The sequence below is a fragment of the Stegostoma tigrinum genome, chromosome 31 (assembly GCF_030684315.1).
Source record: "Stegostoma tigrinum isolate sSteTig4 chromosome 31, sSteTig4.hap1, whole genome shotgun sequence".
NCBI classification, from domain to species: Eukaryota; Metazoa; Chordata; class Chondrichthyes; order Orectolobiformes; family Stegostomatidae; genus Stegostoma; species Stegostoma tigrinum.
The window spans coordinates 31,491,942-31,510,797 of NC_081384.1; the positions used below are offsets into that span (position 1 = coordinate 31,491,942).

Genomic DNA, 18,856 nt, shown 5'->3' on the forward strand with positions numbered 1-18,856 from the left:
GGTCGGTAGTGCACACAGTTGATGTGATTTGACATAGAGAAACACTTGAAATTTTACGGGTTTCCCAACAAAGAGATCCCCCTGTTCAACATGAAATTGCAAACCTGACTGAGAATTGCCAGTGTGGGAAAATAGATAATTGCTCCAGCAGTGCAGTATGGATTCCTCATTATTTAATTTGTTCATGGATTTGATTGACACTGGCAATGCCGGGACTCTTGAAATAAGTGGCTTGCTGGACCACTTTGGGGGAAAGTTAAGAGTCAACCACACTGCTATGGATCAGTAGTTTCATGTAGGCCAGACTATTTGAACTTGGCAGATTTCTTTCCCTAAAGTGCGTTAGTCAATGGTATAGGCATTTACAATTGAGGCCAGTTTTGTTGTTGCTATCACTGGCACTAGCTTTATATTGCAGATCGATTAATTTAATTTAAAGTCCACCGGCTGCTATGTTGGAATTTAAACCCGTGACCCCGGAATGCTAAAATGGTACTCCAGATTACTAGTCCAATGACATTACTCTACCACCAGAGTTCGGATTGAGGTGCACTTGCTGGATTCCCCATTGTAAATCCATCCAAGATGTCCCACTTGAAAGTTGAGGGGAGGCAGGGAAATCTGTCATTGAAGCCTACCAACAGCTCATCACATCATCCTGGATTTTCCAGGACTGTACTCATGAAGAATGGTTCAGTTGGGGTATCACTCCTGCTTTCAATATCTAGATAATGGATCATGCGTTTCAGGACATAAATCTTCATTTTAGGAATTAGAGTTTTAATTGTAGGAACATTCATTTAAAATAAGGAGCTTATTAGCCTTAAAAAGCTAAGACCCTGTTGAATCAAGAGTTTGGCAGCGAGGAACATAAAATTATAGCTAGGTTTACTTAGTTAGAAATCTGAAGGGTGATATATGCAATACTTGAAACAAGTGTAGTCTGGAGAAATGTTTTTGTTTTGAATGTTAGATAGTAGAAGTAGAGATGAATTAGCTTTTTTCATGCATACATGGGATGTGGGCATCATGGGCAGCACTTGCATTTATTGTTCACTCTTAGTTGGCCTTGAGAAGGTAGTGGTGAGCTTCCTTCATGAACTGCTACAGTCCATTTTGTGTAGGTAGACACACAGTGCCATTAGGGACGCGGGGGTTTCAGCATTTTGACCCAGTGACACTGAACAGTCGGCGATATATTTCCAAATCAGGATGGTAAGCGAATTTAAAAGGATTCAGTGAAAACTGAAAGGTTGTGAAAACTTATTTGCTTCGTCAGGTCAAAGACAAAATTGTAATGAGGAACCATTAACTTAAAGATCACTTTAAGACATCTTTGACAAAGCTATGATATCAGAAAAGGGAGTGGAGCTTAGGTAAGGTTTTAGGCTTCAATATTTTTCGGTATTTTTGTTGAGACAGTTATTTGCAGTTTAGACTTTGCAGATTTGCAGCTCACTAAGAACGATAGCTAAAGCAAATGATAGCTAGATAGACATGTGCTGTAAATAAAGTAAAACACTAACATCATGATTAACTGTGTGAAAAGTGGGTGAGAATTAATCTTAGTTTGAAATTTGTGAGAGAAGTGGAAAGATGAGTTTAGTTTCAAACTAGTGGAAGAATCCATACTGTTCCAAAACAGAAAACAGTGAACAATAGTCATCTAAATTGGCTGGAAAATATTGAAAAAGTAATCAGAACAAAGGACTATTATATCAGAAGGGTAAATGCAAATTTAACATTGGAGCATTGCTGGACTTTCCCCAGTATAGTCTCCATAGGATTACAGCACACACTTTTTAAAAAAGTGTCCATGTGATGTGGATATTTCTGGCTAGGCCACAATTTATTGCCCATCCCCAGTTAGTCTGGGGAAAGTAGTGGCCACCTGCTTTCTTGAACAATTGCTGACAATGTGATTTCTGGGCACCTAGACTTCAGTGAAGAGGTGAGTTCCTGGGTCTTGATCCAGTAACAGTAAAGGAACAGGAATTTACACCCCAGACAGGATGGTCTGTGATTTGGAGGTGAACTTGGCTTTGTTTCTTGACACTCACTCATTTTGTGCTTCTTTGGAGGCTGCCAGCCCCTGTTGCTTGCATTGCTATTTAGTGTAAAGGAAGAGGCAGCCACTTGTCATGTTTGGGAACACTGAACTTAAGAGGCATAAACAAAGTTGTTGGAAAAGCAGAGCAGGTCTGGCAGCATCTGTGGAGGAGAAAACAGAGTTAATGTTTCAGGTCCGAACTGTACTGAGGAAGGGTCACTGGATCCGAAACGTTAACTCTGTTTTCTCCTCCACAGATACCGCCAGACGTGCTGAGCTTTTCCAACAACTTTGTTTCTGTTCCTGATTTATAGCATCCGCAGTTCTTTTGGTTCTTACTGAACTCAAGGGGGTGGATATGTTGTTCTAAGGCATTGTGCAAGGTCAGAGATTGGGCCTCAGTCTGTCCTGCATGTGTTGCCATGCATTATCTACTCTTGTCCTTTGAGGTGGTCTCTACAGAACTAAACAGCTTGAAGATTGATATGTTCTATAAGAGTTTATTTGGGGGAGTTAAGAAGTAAACCTGAGTGTATATTAGACCATTGTAAACCATGTTGTTAGATTAAGTGTGTTTGGGGTTTGATTAGTTTGCTGAATATACAATGAAGTCTATTGTTTAAAAAACGTGATGTCTTGTAGTGTAGTCCCATTAGCTAAAATGATTCAGATTTCTCTTTAGCTCTTAACATCTCCTAACTAGATCAAAATATTCTTCAAAATAGTCAGATCCACTGCAATTGATGTCATAATTTCACAGTTCATTGATTAATTGATAATTATTGACAATAATAAAATATATATTTAACCACAAAACTCACAAGACCCTGTGAGTTTTAGCTGGGAAATTTGTGAAATGCTAATATTTCTAGGATGATTTGTACTGGCATTCCCCAGGGGATGAGACCCTTCCATTTCCTAATTTATATTAACGATCTCGAGTTTGGAGTGCAGGGGAAAATTTCATTGTTTGCGGATGATACAAAATTTAAAAGCACTTCAAACTTTGAGGAGAATTTTATTGTGAGAGGGGAGTGGTACAAAAGGTTCCAAAGGGGCTATTTTTCACATACAGGGTGATGAGTGTCTGGAATGGATTCCCAGAAGTAGTGGTGGAGGCGAGTACAATTTTGTCATTTAAGAACCATTTGGACAGGTAAATGGATGGGGTAGGTTTGAAGAGATGGTGACCAAATGAAGGTAAATGGGACTAGTTTAAATGTAAAAATTGGGCGGCATGAAAGAGTTGGGCCAAAGGGCCTGTTTCCATGCTGCAAATGTCTATTACACTATGACTCTATAATTTCAAAAGGTCATAGACAATATGACTGAATGGGCAGACAGGTGATAAGTGATGTTCAAGGCAGAGAATTACCAAGTGATACATTTTGGTCGAAGAATGATGAAGAAACAATATACAATAAAGACACTGCTCTCTAGAGTGTGCAAAACAAACAAACTTGGGAGAATACTGCTATATGCCATTAAAGGTAGTTGGATAGATGGAAAGATCAGTTAATAAGATATAACAAACCCAAGAAATTATTGGTAGTGCCACAGTGACTTTGCAAGGAGATTATTTTGAACATGTATAAGAAACTGGCAAGCTATGTACAGTTCTAGGAATCACATTTTTGGAAGGATGGGAACACATTGGAGGGCACAGAAAATGGGTCCCTGGAATAAGAAATTTTAGTTGTAAAGGTTAAGTGGAAAAGTTGAGACATTTTCCTTGGAGAGGAGAAGGCTAAGAGAAGATTGAATTTGATAAAGAAAGTCAGGTCAGAACAAACAGGGAGAAATTGTTTTTGCTTGTAAATGGAACAAAAATGAGAAGGTGCAGATTTTAAATCCTTTGCAAAGCAAGAAAACTTTTCACAAAACAAACGTGCAGGTTATGTGGATTACCATGCTAAATTGTCCATAATATTCAGGGTTGTGCAGGCTTGGTGGATTAGCCATGGGAAATGTTGCGCAGGCATGGATTGGGTGGGTCTTGATGAAATGCTCTTTGGAGGACTGGTGTGGACTCAATGAGCTGAATGGCCCGCTTCCACAATGTAGAGATTGAATGATTTATGATTCTAAGTAGTTTGGTTTAGCAAGGTATTGGATGGAAGTGTGACTGAGGCAGGCTCAATGGAGGCATTCACAAGGGGACTCGGTGCAACTTTAAATAGAGACAATGTCACTTGGGATCCACGGTGAGCCAATAACATGAAAACGGAATGGTAATTGAAGATACAGAGTAGCAGTAGGAGGCTGCTTTTTCTGATTAACTGCTGGTGTTCCACAAGGATGCTTAGTTGTTCTAACAGATTTGGAAGAGAAAGTAGGTGGTCTAACTCATACGTTTGTGGGTGACACAAAGATTAGGCCAGCTGCGGATAGTGAGGAAGATTCCCAGGGGATACAATAGGATATAGATAGGCTAGAAACTTCAGTGGAGAAATGGCAGATAGAATTTAATCTGGGCCAATGCAAGGTGATGCAGTTTGGAAAATCTCATGCAGGATGGAAGTATACATGAAATAATGGAACGATTAAAAACATTACTGTACAGAGACATCTAGGCATACATGTTCACAGTTCCCCAAAAATATTCAATCAGGACGTCAGTCATCTTCCCTGACCACACAGCAAGATTCCTTTGCTTGTCTATCCCACCATTCCTTTCACCATCCTTAAAAAATAACTGCTGTGATCTTTTATGTCAACATGTTAAACTTTTCTCATACCTCCCTTTATGTCCTTTGTCAATTTTTTCTGCACTTCATTCTCTGTGTATTCTGCTTTACTTTCAATTGCAAAGGACATTTTCACAACACTCACCTATCTGTATTATTCTTACTTTTACTTACTTTGTCATTTAAGGACTTCTCCATTCCACTAGTCGAATAGTTACCTTCAATCAACTAGTTCAGACATGTTAAGACCTATCTCTGGTGCAGCTGGGTCTTGTATCCAGATATTCAGGTCCTGAGGGTTGGGCACTACCACTGCATCACAAGAACCCATTCCTAGTGCGACTATGCTTATCTTGCCTCCAATCTGTTTCCATAACATTGTTCAGTTACTGCTATTTTCATTCCTTAAAATTAAAATAGTCATCATATTATTCTATGTTCATTAGAACCATCTTAATTACTTAAATTGACCAATATATTTTACGAATTTTTGGTCTTTCATATTCTTTACTCATTCTTACCACCAGTGTATAAGTTCATCTAAGCCAGAGGCCCAGGTTCAAAGTCTCCCCTCTATAGCATCTAAATGGAGTATGTAATAGCTCTAGAATGTTGTCTGTATCATTAGTCAAATTGTATGCCATGGAATGGGAAGTCAATTGCAGATGAAATTAAATACAGAGAAATTACAAGCTTTGGAATCCCCTTTCTAAACCTCTCTCCCCCTCTCTCCACTCTCTCGGTAAAGATATTCCTCCAAATCTTTATCTTTACCCACCCTTGGCTCCCCAACCTAAAATCTTCTATGTCAAATTGTCATTTATAACTCACCTGTGAAGTGCACTTTCATTGTTTTCATAAATTCTTAAAAAGTGATATTTTACTGAAAGTTGTTGATGTGAGGTATTTTTGGAAGAAGAATGAAGATTGTGCCCATGTATTCTCGATTACCCAGAACCACATCTCTGAAACTGAGGAACATTACATAGGGTTTTCATAATTAAATCAGGTCATTTGCCCAACAAGTCCATACGACTGTTTATGTTCTACAAGATCTTCTCCACCTACTTTTCATCTAATCCTATTAGAAAACACATTGTTTTCTCGGTGATGTCCAAGGCCCTTTTCTTGGTTTCCTTTCTCTCTTTTCCAGTAGTATACTCTATGCTGCTCATCTCCCAGTCCTGCTTTAGTCAAGAGGGGAAGGCAGCGGTAATGTTTTGGGCGTGTGGTGATGTTTTAATTCAAAGAAATCTGGATGGAAAAGTTAGCCTGATGCTGACACGTAGTGACTGTTGATTGCTACTTTCTTTAAAAAAAAACTCAATTCACTAAATTTTTTTTAGGCAGAAGTATCTGCCATCGTTTTCCAGTCTGGCCTACATGCTACTCCTAATCCATGGCAATACAGCTGACTCTTAAATGTTCTTTAGGCAATTAGGGATTGCTAATTAATTCTGGCAAAGCCAGTGATACGTAAATCTTATGAACAAATAAAGAAAAAGAGAACGGCTACTGCTGCACCCAAAACTGAGCAAAAGTGAATTTGTGCAGAACGCTCAATGTCATGTGTTTATCTAGCTTTCTTTTCAATCTTGACTAGTTTTAAAATAGTAACAAAATTCTGCCTCTTAATTTGTCAGCAGATGCAGAAACTCTGAACTGTCTATATTTTTTCACGTGGCATGCACATCACTGTGATTCCGAACAGGCAACTATTTTCTGTGTTCTGGAGATACATGCAGGCCATACAAGGTGAAGATGGCAGATTTCCTTCCCCACCTTTCAGACCTTTTTTGCAGGAAAGCTTATTTAGTCTTTGCTGATTTAAACTGACTGTTGAATCTGCATTGTAACTAAATTCATTTCAATGATTGACAATGGTTACACTCCATGTGAATCTTCCTCATTGAAACTTTACTGCCTTGTTCTTGTCTCACAGAAGGGGATACAGCTGTGAATTTGTCTCCATCTAACTGTCATTATTTCGATCTCAGTGGGTTACTGTTTCTCACAAGTAAGCCACTATTTCCTGTTTTGCTCTGAGACAATGCCATTGTTGCATTAATTTTAATATAGTTTGTTGTTCTTTGCCCTTTGTCTTTTCAACTTCTGGTTACAGAAACATATATTGCATGAAATTCTCTTAAATTGTCTTCTATTTTCGTTAACTTCATTATCATAACACCAATGTTGATTAACAGAAGAAACATCCTATGTGTGCTGGAAAATGGAATAGAAACTGAAAATGCTGCAAATTATTCCACAGGCCTAGCAGCATCACATTGTGGAGACAGAAAGTCATATTTTATTCATAACATTAACTTTGTCTCTTTCCTCACAGTCTCAGCCATGCCTGCTTTGCTTTCATAGCTGTTTATGTTTTCATTACAATATTGACCAATAATGACTAGTTTGTAGAATGCAAAAATGCATAAAATGTAGAATGCATAAAAGCTCATTCATCCACCATTACTATTATTGTTTTCTATGTAATTACTATAATAACTGGCATTAAGTCCCTGCCGCCTCAAATATAAAATCTTTACAAGGCATGGTTGTATGTACATATACACATGTTTGGCAACATTGCTCAGGATCTCTCTTTCATGGCATGGGTCTTGCCTAACTGGTTTTGGTGTGTGAGACTATGGTCATGTTCTTCAGGTCTTCCATTATCAGCAAACTCTTCAGGAAGTAATAGGGGTGAAATCAGGTTGTTTCCAAAGTAGATGTCAATATTTAGTGATGCAGGTAGCATTTTGAACTCGGTGAATGTGTCACTGTTTGCAGTACGTACCCAGTGCTGATCACACTGTTGAGTGGCTGCATTCTTCAGCAGGAGCTTTCAGTTTGAACACAGCTCTCCTCTCTTAAAGCTAGCCTGCAATTTTATGATGGCTGGGGTAGATACTGGAAATACCTATGAACAAGATTTTGAGCAAAAAGGCAAAATTACTACACATTAGAGTAGAAAACATGACTCAATTTCTTCTGATGCTGCACCAAAACATCATTTCAGCAACCCAGTGGCCAACTCTAACACATTTCACATGACATTCCCTGCATCCATGCTGTCCATTCATGTGTGGATTGCAGATCCGAGGCTTGAGCTATTGTCAAAGTATATCCCACATCATCCATTACCCTGGTGCACAAATGCAGATGGCACATTTGACCCTGTAGAATGAAGGCATCTTGACTGCTGCAGGATACCACACAGTGACCTACATAATACACAGCATATCACATGAGCTGGACTTTAAGGAACTGACATTTCTTTTATGTTCCAGTGCATTTAAGAGCTAATATGAGGCACCTGGTAAGTGACATGATCAATGGTATGCTGCAGAAGTGGAAGACCTGTATTTCCCATGATGCTATGTATTTGTTCTGCTGACTCGTTTTTGGCAAGAGAAAATGACAGCTGTTCAACCATCTCAGAATACACAGCTTAGTAACTCTTCTTATGCAAAAATGATGGAAAATTAGGAGATATTGCACATGATATTGAATACAGCCTGGTAGGAATTGTGGCAATTGATCCTACCACCACAGTCATGGCATTGATGTCATTGCCCTACACTAAGGTTGCAGTTGTAGTAGGTGGCATGTGAGTGTAAGAATCTCCTTAATGAAATGCAGATATCTGACACACCATTCCTTACTGTTTATCTCTCCACCAATGCTACCAAATGTTCTGAGTTTCTCTCACTATTTTTTATTTCATCATTTAGGAGATTTGCTAAGTCTCTAGACATAGATAAGTGCTCCTGGGAGGTGCTGCTGTAAATAGGATGGATCTCAGATATGCATTTCAGTGTCTGACATTTATTTCTGCCTTCTGATATTCAGAAGCTTCTTAATGCAGCTCATGTGAAAGCAATAAAGCTTCTTGGCATGATGGTAATACAGTATGCAAGCCTGCTTTTATAAACCAGAGTTAGAAGGACTTTGAATCTTTACAACCTAAGACCCCAAATGCTCCTTCGAGATGAAGCATTGATTTCGCTAGTAATTCTTTTTATTTAATATACTGCAGTTAATGCAATCAATTCAGTCTGATCCATAAAGCAGAGAACAAACGTAGATTGGATGATCTCTTTGTTCAACATCAAGATAGGTTTGTAATTATTAAGGGAAACATAAGTCAAGGGAAAAAGGCAGAAAGGTGGAGTTGAGGATTATTAGATCAACATGATATAATGGAATAGTAGAGCAGACTCAATGGACTGATTTGCCTACTTCTTTATCATAATCTTACCATTGCTCCTATCTTTTTATCATAATACAGAAGGCATTTTAATTAATCACTTTGGTCTCACAATGTAAGTTCACTGAATAGCATCTCATTTTTTAGCAAATGTTTACAGTCTTCTGGCTCAGTAAATTTGATAGCTTCAAGTAAAGAGTATCATTCCTGATTTTATTTTATCATTGCTGTTCTGATTTCCTATCTCCCACCCATGTTTTTTCCTTTCAGATCTTCCATTTTAGACTGCTTCCCATTTTCCTTCCACTTTTCAATGATATAAAACCCATTACATTTCTCCTTGCTTCACTTTTGCAGAATCCTATTTGACTGAAAATATTAATTCTGTTTCTCTCTCCACATTTGGTTCCTGGCCTGCTGAATGTTTCCAATGGCTCTGTTTGAATAATGGGCAAGGCCTTTGTTCCATGAGCATTCACTTGGTAGACAGCCTTGCTCACTTATACTCCAACACTGATGTTCAAAGTCTGCTAAAGGCTATATATGCTTTGTAAATTTTCACATGCATCATAGAAAGTTTGAGAGAATGTGTTGCTGAGATAAACGTACTAAGGTAATGGAATATTAGAGCATTAGGACTCTAAATCTCTGCCATTTGACATTTGTGTCAATCTGTAGCAAGATGGATAAAAACATTGCAACAGAATGACTTTGTAATTATTTAATTTAATTAATTTTAGCATTTACTGCTTGCCATTGGTCCCTCCTGATCAAGAACATTTTTTGTTAGACACTTTACACTGACTTGGAGCCTAAGTACAAGACTCAGTAACAGTTATCTTTTCTGATTTTCTTTATAGTTTACAGTCCTTGGGTGAAATTGTTATTTTAATTGCTTGAGCTTCTGAGTTTTGTTTAGAATACTCTTAATACTTGTGTCCATTTAATTTTGCAAATGATTAAATCATTTTGCCTAATGCAAAATTCAGAATCTCTACAGAGCCAAAGCCGGGCCTTTGGGGCAACAAGTCTACATTAACCCTCGGAGTACCCCACCCTCTAACCCACATTTCCCTGAGCACCTTGGGCAATTTAGCATGGCCAATCCACCTAGCCTGCACATCTTTGGACTGTGGGAGGAAACTCACACAGACATGGAGAGAATGCACCAAGTCCACACAGACAGTTGCCCAAAGCCAGGTCCCTGGCACTGTGAGGCAGCAGTGCTAACCACTGAGCCACCATGCCATCCCTTAATATTTTCAACTATTGTGATGGGAGTTGAACTTATTGCTCTCCCCATCCCAACCTATTTTTCTAATCAACTTGTTCAGGGATATGTTTACTCACAATTGGTTGGAGGCAGCACTTGAACCCAGGCCTCTCAGTCCAGGGGTAGGAACACTACCTCTGTACCACAACAGCCACTAAATCAATGTGCTCTATAAAACTGACAATATAATTCTCAGCTTGGAACAATATAAGATAGCAGGGAGTGGCCAACTGATGTTCAATTTTGTTCACAATTATTTTATTTTAAAATTTGTACAAGGGCGATTCAATCAAGAAAGCTGATAAATAAATATAATGGGTGATAAGAGAATGATTTAAACAAGAAAGAAGTTTCTTCCCCCCAATAAAGGTGTGTAACTACCACATGAGTATCTGCAATTTGATAAACTTCACATAGTGGAATACAGAGACCAGCATGCTCTGAGACAAACACTCTACAAAGTGACAGGGCTCAGTGATTGCGTCACAAGGCCAGAGAAAGCGAATAGATCACTTGGAAATTGTTAAATAAACAGACAAGGCAATTATAACTTCAAGATCATGTAAATACTAACACATACATATGCAAACGACATAAACATAAAGCTTGGAATTGAAACAACTTCATAAATATTGTACAATATATTTATTGTGAAGCTGCATTTGAGGTCTGACGCCGATAAATATTATATTACAATAAAACTGGTTAAATATAAACATTGCAGAGACTCTGGTATGCAAATATTTTTCAACTTGAAATATGTTCAGTATATCCAGATATAAATATGAGTGTATAAGTTAAATTTAAATTATAATCTCTGGTAAAAAGAAAGCAAGTTATTATACTGTTAAGCAAGCTTGTCCTCTTGACTGAACAATGAAACAATTTTCCACCACACTTCAACAATATCTTGAAAAAGAATTGATCCTAGTCTTCATTAGCTTTATCCATCTTTCGTTGCTTCAGCTTAGTTGTCCCGTTATGAACTGCAGCTGTTGTAAACGGGCTCTGGTCTCAGCGCGGATTATTTCCCAGGAGCAGTCACTGAATCTCTGAAAAGTGAAAACATTGAGAAAAAGCCATCAGTAAATGAATAGGTTTAAACGGGTTGACATGAACTGAATGTCAGTCATCTATTGTCTCACCCTCTGTTTGAGAAACTTGTTCAGTTTCCTGAAGTATTTGAGAATGATGGAGTTTCTCTTCTGCCTGGAGCCTGCTCCTGGTTTCCTCACACACGTTTCCAACTCCTGGAGCTGTCGATCCAGGAGAAGGCGGAAGTTTTCAACCTGCTCCCGGGCCCAGGTGACTGATCCCAGGTTCTTGCTGTAGATCTTGCTGATGTGACGCAAGGCTTGGTGGACAATCTGGATCCTTTCCTGAGCCTGAGAAAATAACACGGAAGAGTATTAGGAAAGATCTATTCCTGTTTGACTTGGTGGAGATGGGGCATGCCTGAGAGACCACTATAACAATTCAGTTCATCACTATCTTAACATCTGAACTCGCGTATCAGAATACATAATCAGAATTTGAAATGCGTCCTTATTTTTGTTTCAGCTTCTATAATAATTGATTCCATTTCCTTCTCAGGTTCTCCATAAAAAATAAGTTCTCCTATGAGAACTAAAGTTAATACTTTAAACCCCTAACAAAAGCCACAACAGATTCCGTTGACAATGCCCTGAGCAGGTTTTGATGTAAAATAGTTCAGCTTTTTTTTAGAATTTTAGAATATTAACAAAATTTTCGGACACAGCATTGGTTCAGGCCAGTCCGGTTTCTAACATACTGTTGTAGGCTAGTTGAAATTTTTGCAGAAGCAAATTATTGCAGATGCTGGAATCTGCCCTGCAAACAAAAACAAAATGCTGGAAATCTGATGAAGGGCCATCTAGACACGAAACGTTAGCTCTCTCTGCGGATGCTCTGTGATTACCAGCTTTTATCTTGGTTGTTTTTAGTTGAAAGCTTTAACTGGGTAAACGATATCGTGAAAATAGAGGAAAAAGATGTTCATTCATTCTACAGAATATCTGTCCATTACAACATTGAAAATCCAGCAGCAAATTCTCATTCATGGCATTAACAAAATAACACGTTCTCTTAAAATAATTTACTTTTGTTTTATTTTGGGATATGTTTCTCGGACAAGCCGAGCGGAACGATTTGCGGGTTGACAAGGCGCACACTCACCCGTAACCCCTTGACCAGCTCGGTCACGTTCGGGAATTTGACAAGCAGTGATCTTCCTCTTGCGCACTCCAATGCCAAGGATCCTCCCTATAAGAGTACACCGCAGTCAGAATCTGCCTCAAACTCAGTACCGGTAGTTCTAAATTGCTCTTCTTAAAACCACTGTAGACGTTCTTTGTCACTGCTTGATTGTTCTTCTCACCTAATTAAGTGGCCGTCCAATTTCCCTAAATCGGTGAGACCAAACTTAGACTACGTGACCGGTTTGCGAGGATATTGGCCTGGCCAGTAACGCGAACCTAACCTCTGGGACAGCCCATTTCAACTCCACCACCTCGTACATGTCCACCTTAGACCTCGCCCAGTGTCAGCCAGTGGAAGGCAAATTTGAGGAACACCTCGTCTTCCGCCTGGGCACCCCATAGCTGGAGGACTCAACACTGAGTCCTCCAATTTCAAATAACCTTCCCACCCATAGCTGCAAGTGTCCTCCGACACTTCCGCCCAACGCATTATCCTCCGACACTTCCGCCCAACGCATTATCCTCCGACACTTCCGCCATTTACAATCCGACCCCACCACCCAAGACATTTTTCCATCCCCTCCCCTGTCAGCTTTCCGGAGAGACCACTCTCTCCGTGACTCCCTTGTTCGCTCCACACTGCCCTCCAACCCCACCACACCCGGCACCTTCCCCTGCAACCGCAGGAAATGCTACACTTGCCCCCACACCTCCTCGCTCACCCCTATCCCAGGCCCCAAGATGACATTCCACATTAAGCAGAGGTTCACCTGCACATCTGCCAATGTGGTATACTGCATCCACTGTACCCGGTGCGGCTTCCTCTACATTGGGGAAACCAAGCGGAGGCTTGGGGACCGCTTTGCAGAACACCTCCGCTCAGTTCACAACAAATAACTGCACCTCCCAGTCGCAAACCATTTCCACTCCCCCTCCCATTCTCTAGATGACATGTCCATCATGGGCCTCCTGCACTGCCACAATGATGCCACCCGAAGGTTGCAGGAACAGCAACTCATATTCCGCCTGGGAACCCTGCAGCCATATGGTATCAATGTGGACTTCACCAGTTTCAAAATCTCCCCTTCCCCTACTGCATCCCTAAACCAGCCCAGTTCGTCCCCTCCCCCCACTGCACCACACAACCAGCCCAGCTCTTCCCCCCCCCCACCCACTGCATCCCAAAACCAGTCCAACCTGTCTCTGCCTCCCTAACCGGTTCTTCCTCTCACCCATCCCTTCCTCCCACCCCAAGCCGCACCCCCAGCTACCTACTAACCTCATCCCACCTCCTTGACCTGCCCGTCTTCCCTGGACTGACCTATCCCCTCCCTACCTCCCCACCTACACTCTCTCCACCTATCTTCTTTACTCTCCATCTTCGGTCCGCGTCCCCCTCTCTCCCTATTTATTCCAGTTCCCTCTCCCCATCCCCCTCTCTGATGAAGGGTCTAGGCCCGAAACGTCAGCTTTTGTGCCCCTGAGATGCTGCTTGGCCTGCTGTGTTCATCCAGCCTCACATTGTATTATCTTCCCACCCATAGCGTAGTTTTCAGCCACCAACCGGATTCATCGCTCCCATCTATCAACCATGTGGTACCTACTCCCAGGATCCATCTATCACTACCATCCACCTTTCACAACTCCGGTACTCCCTCGACCCCCTTGATCTGCAGTCACCCTATCCCCACTCCCAGTCCTGTAGAAGGGTACTACCAGAAACCTTGACTGCTCCTTTCCTCCAAGAGCTGCCTGGTTTGCTGCGTTCTTCCAGCCTCCTATCTGACGACCGTCCAATTATATCGGTCACGTTTGTACAAATGTCTATAAAGACGGGGCTAGACTCGAAACGTCAGCTTTCCTGCTCCTCTGATGCTGCTTGGCCTGCTGTGTTCATCCAGCTCTACACCTTGTTATCTCTAACCAATTCGAGTTACTTTAATATTTCGGGCTGTATTCATACAAATGGAAAACAGGAACAGGATAGACCATTCGGCCCATCGAGCCTATTCCAGCATGGCTCATCATTCAACTCATTAGCTTGTTCCTGTTTTCCCCTCAATATCCTTTGATCCCTTTCGCACCACGTGCTAGATCCAACCCTTCCTTGAAAATCATACTGTGCGTTATGCATGCAAACGAACCGGACCCAAAACAATTCACACCCCGTGAGTGAATTGCATCGCACCACGCCCAAGGTAACACCAGTGTAAACTCACCATTGCGTTCAAGATCGTTAGAGCATCCTTGTTCAACCTTTTCTGTAACTGCAGCCCCTGGCAGTCCAAGCTCAGGATCCGGGGCAGCAAAACAAACAAGACGCACAGTCCCGAGACACCAGAAAAACCCATATTCAAACAATACAAAACAGTGATCTGAGACTGCAGAGGGGTACTGGATTGGACTTCAGCTCCGAAAAGGGTACCAACTGGAGCTGAACTCCTTCCCTGGTGAGTGGTAAGGAATTTTCCTTCTGGTTGAAATGTGCCCATTTTAAAGGTGTATACCAGGATGTTCCTTTGACGTTATAAAAACGAATCAATTTTGCTCCTTACCGCAGTGTATCAGGGAATCTTCCAACTACCGCCCCTCCCAATCCAATCTCACAACGCGACTTCTTCATTTGAAGCTTTTCGCTTTCTGCTTAATTAAAATTTTTGATAAATTAAGATACAAAACAAAAAAAAATCGATTTACGAGCCGGGGTGACGTTTCTCTAAATTTTACATTCTGACCGTTTGCTTGAGCGACATTAAAAATGCAACTCCTAAAAATGTTGTTAATATTCTAAAGTTCTGAAAAAGAGGAACTATTTTATATTAGAAGCTCCTCCGGTCACTGTCAACGTAAATTGCTGGGGTTTGGATAAGAGTTTTAAAATGTTATGTTCGCTTCTCACAGGGAAGCTTACGGTTTTTTTGTGGAGAACCTGAGAAGGAAATGGAATCAGTTGTTGTAGAAGCTGCAAGAAAAATCCGAGGAGATTATGAAATTTAGAAAACAAAACCGTCAGTTTCCACTCTGTGGTACCTTTACAGGCAAACTGTGGGATTTCAATTCACTGAACAACTCGATAGCCTGGTAGAATTTGATTTCATTGTTAACTACAAACTGTGCTTGCGAACTAGGAATTGTCAGATTGGGTTGTTTTTCTTTCTAACCATTTTTCTGCCCCCTTTCTTAATCTTCAACAGCCGAACACATTCCTACAGCCTCTTGATATCACAACCACCTGTGTATGTAAAAACTGAAAGAACTGCTGATGTTGTAAAAAAGTTTTAAGGGTGACTCGTTAACTTTGATCTCGCTCCACAGACGTTGCCAGACCTGCTGAGCTTTTCCAGCAATTTCTGCTTTTGTCATCTGTTTACGTGTCTGTCTGCTCAATAAGCAGGAGACCATTGGTCTTGAATTAACCCCAACGACACACAAACATCGACTGTAAACATTATCAACGCATAATGACCCAAAAAGAACAGTAGATAGGATTGATTAATTTTTCCGCTACCTCAAGGGTGTTGCAACCAATCATCTATGCTACAACTGGAGTTAAGAGAAATGATTTTAACTCTGATTGAGATAAATCAATCACAGAACCCTCTCTGGCATGAGCGGATTTGCTCCTGAGCATCTTGACCAGTGGAGGAATTAGATGAGATTGTTTTCCTGAAAGGCAAGTTTCTTGGGAGAGCTTTGATACAAGGTGTTATTTTCTAAATCTACGATAATTACATAAGTATCTGATAAATGCATCTGCCTTTGTGAATCAATGTAATTGTTCTCATGTCACTTTGACACGGTATTCTTGGCCTTTATCTCTTAAAGCTCCCTGTTGTCTTCTGCCACCATTCCAATTCGATAGATGTTGTCTTTTACAATACCTCCAACATTCCATCTTTCTGTTCCCACAGCCAAATGTCGAAAATAAATGTCACCTCCACACTAGCAGCTGCTCAGATGCTGAGAGATTAAACTCAAGCTGGCTTGTAAGCATTCTGTTAGAAAACGTGATGAAATTTAATTTCTCTGGAAATGTGAAATGTTGTACCTACGGTTGAAGGGAGGCGACCTTAGGCTCGTCTTTTTTTTTCAGATCAACGCTTCCAAACGTGTGATGTTACCATTCATCAGCAGATAGGACTTGACCTTCTGGATCAGAGATAGGGACACTACAATAGCCCTACGGTTCATGTTTTATAATTTGCCAATAATGACTTTTATGTAAGAAACAGGAGACCATTTTCCACATGTCAGGTTTCTTGGAACGGCCAATTAATATGTCAGGTTGGGAATTTGAGGGGGCAGCGAATCTTGGGAAATACTTCCTGGCCACAGCATAATTACAGTTGTAGGATCTTGTGGTAGTAGCCTTACCTCTGAACCTGAGGGCTTGGTATTGATCCAACTCACTTGAAAAGTGACCCTTTGCAATTCTGAACAAGTTGCTTAAAAACAACTACAGCTTTCAGTGAGTGCTTGCGTTTGAAAGGTGACGTGCAAAAAGTGTGTCATGTTTGAGCAGGATATCGCAACGAAATATATAAAGTACTGAGGTGAAAAAACTTCCCTTTAGTTTAGCTGAACAGAAATAAGCGAAGAGCTCATACAACTCCTAAGATGCTGCTTGGCCTGCTGTGTTCATCCAGCTTCACACTTTGTTATCTATACAACTGCAACTGATTATACCTTTTTCGAAAATACAATCTTCGGTTAGATTAGATTCCCTACAGTGTGGAAAGTTACTTTATATTTTTTTAAAAAGTGTAAGGTCATTGCAAAAACAGTTGAATTTAGAGATCAGTGGTATGAAATCATGAGTGCCCTCTCTCTTCGAAGGGAAATTTGATTGCTTGAGAAGTGTAGGGATTCTGGTTTGCGATCAGTAATCTGCTGATTTTTCGGTGGTTATAATCACCTTCAGATCCCTAGTTCTGACATTGGACTTAATTTAGGAACGTGAAGTGAGATGGCAGCAGACAGGCGTTTCAGGGCAAAGGATCTCTGTGTTTATTAAATGTAAAGATGAAAATATCACAAGAAATAAAAAAAAGTCAGAGGCAATAAACAGGGAAATAAAACAAAGGTGAATAAAAATATAAATGTTAAAAAGTGACAAATTCAAAACATTGAAACTGACATTATCAGTTATTAACTTAACACAGGCTAATTACTATTAGAAACTAAACAGTAGTTTCAAACACAAACATTTAGTCAGACTTCCCGACCTCGGGGTTCCCTGCACTGTCACCAACCCACGTTGTCCTCCCTGTTACCCAGGTTGGATACTTTGGGTCTGATTGAAACAATGCCGATGGTTTTATTCTATACTGTACTCGAGTTATGTAGCCAAATGAGCTAACCAACCCCTTTTAAAAGCAAATGCAGCGAGAGCAATTTTTAAAGAAGTGCAGAATTTGTTCATCCACGAATGAACACTTGAGAATTTTTATTGGATCCTGATTGATAATGATGATCCTGCCTGCCTTTCTTCAGGATGGCTCTGACAAGAAGTTGATCAGCTTGCTGGAATTAGCCCCAGGGATACACAAGCACCGACTGTAAACCTATGATCGGATAATGACCAAAAATAAAGCATGTGAGCTCTCATCTGAAGGCTGGGCTGTGAGAGACTATAATTACAGCAAGTTGACAAACACAAAGACTCTAAGCTCTCAGAACGAAATAATACATTTGATCTGATCCTGACTTACTCCATCGCCAGGATGTGCGTATGTGCTAAACTATTTTGATCAGAATTTCACCTGTTCCAGAGTGGAGACTGCACTGGGCGACAGAGAAAGCAGATCCCCAGCCGCAGCCCCTTCACCTGATACGTTCAATTTTTCAGTATAGAAAATGCTATTGCACGCTTGGCAGGCAGGAAATATTGCCTATTCTGATTATCCTTGTATTTTTCCAAAATAGCAAGGCAGTTTCATTTGCTCAGATTTCATTGCATTGCTCTGCAATTTGTGTAATTCACATCCAGCTACCTTCAGTTTTGCAAGTAGTTCGAATTTTTTATGCTATGCCACATTTAGCCAAATTAGTCAATGGCAGTTAGGATTCGGAAGGCTGCACGAACAGCCAGGAGCATTTTCAGATAGGATAGTTTGCCTTCACACATTTCAATGAAGCAAAGGGGTTACAGCCTCACTATGTAAACCTAACACATTTAGCAGCGCAGTGTTCCGGTTAATAACGGTTAAATGTGCTAAAGTGTAGTAAGGCCTCGACATTGTTTTATAGACTGTTAGTATTGGAATATGACCTCAATAGATCTATTGTTGGACATGGCCAACCAGTGTGCATCTGAATTCAGTCTTCCAAGGGCAGCATGCCTTATTATCGACTCAAAGTACATGATCTCTTCCAGCAAGTCTCCTGATATCTATATTGCAGGATTTCACAGCA

At 40.5% G+C, this 18,856-nt stretch overlaps 1 protein-coding gene across 1 annotated transcript; it reads right to left on the minus strand.

Annotated features, from left to right (window-relative positions):
* Positions 1-11,185: 11,185 nt before the first annotated feature.
* Positions 11,186-14,793, minus strand: LOC132206133 (interferon a3-like). Its single transcript, XM_059638797.1, has 3 exons — positions 14,662-14,793; positions 11,369-11,608; positions 11,186-11,275 (listed from the first exon to the last, which is right to left on the minus strand). Exons 1-3 carry the CDS (start codon positions 14,791-14,793, stop codon positions 11,186-11,188), a joined length of 462 nt encoding a protein of 153 aa, XP_059494780.1.
* Positions 14,794-18,856: the final 4,063 nt, after the last annotated feature.

Bases quoted from the DNA above. Each gene is read 5' to 3' on its own strand.
- LOC132206133 (XM_059638797.1), bottom strand. From the start codon at position 14,793: ATGGGTTTTTCTGGTGTCTCGGGACTGTGCGTCTTGTTTGTTTTGCTG. The intron at 11,609-14,661 runs GTGAGTTTACAC...TTATTTTCTCAG, and splicing joins TAACGATCTTGAACGCAATG to GCTCAGGAAAGGATCCAGAT. The intron at 11,276-11,368 runs GTGAGACAATAG...TTCACTTTTCAG, and splicing joins ACAAGTTTCTCAAACAGAGG to AGATTCAGTGACTGCTCCTG.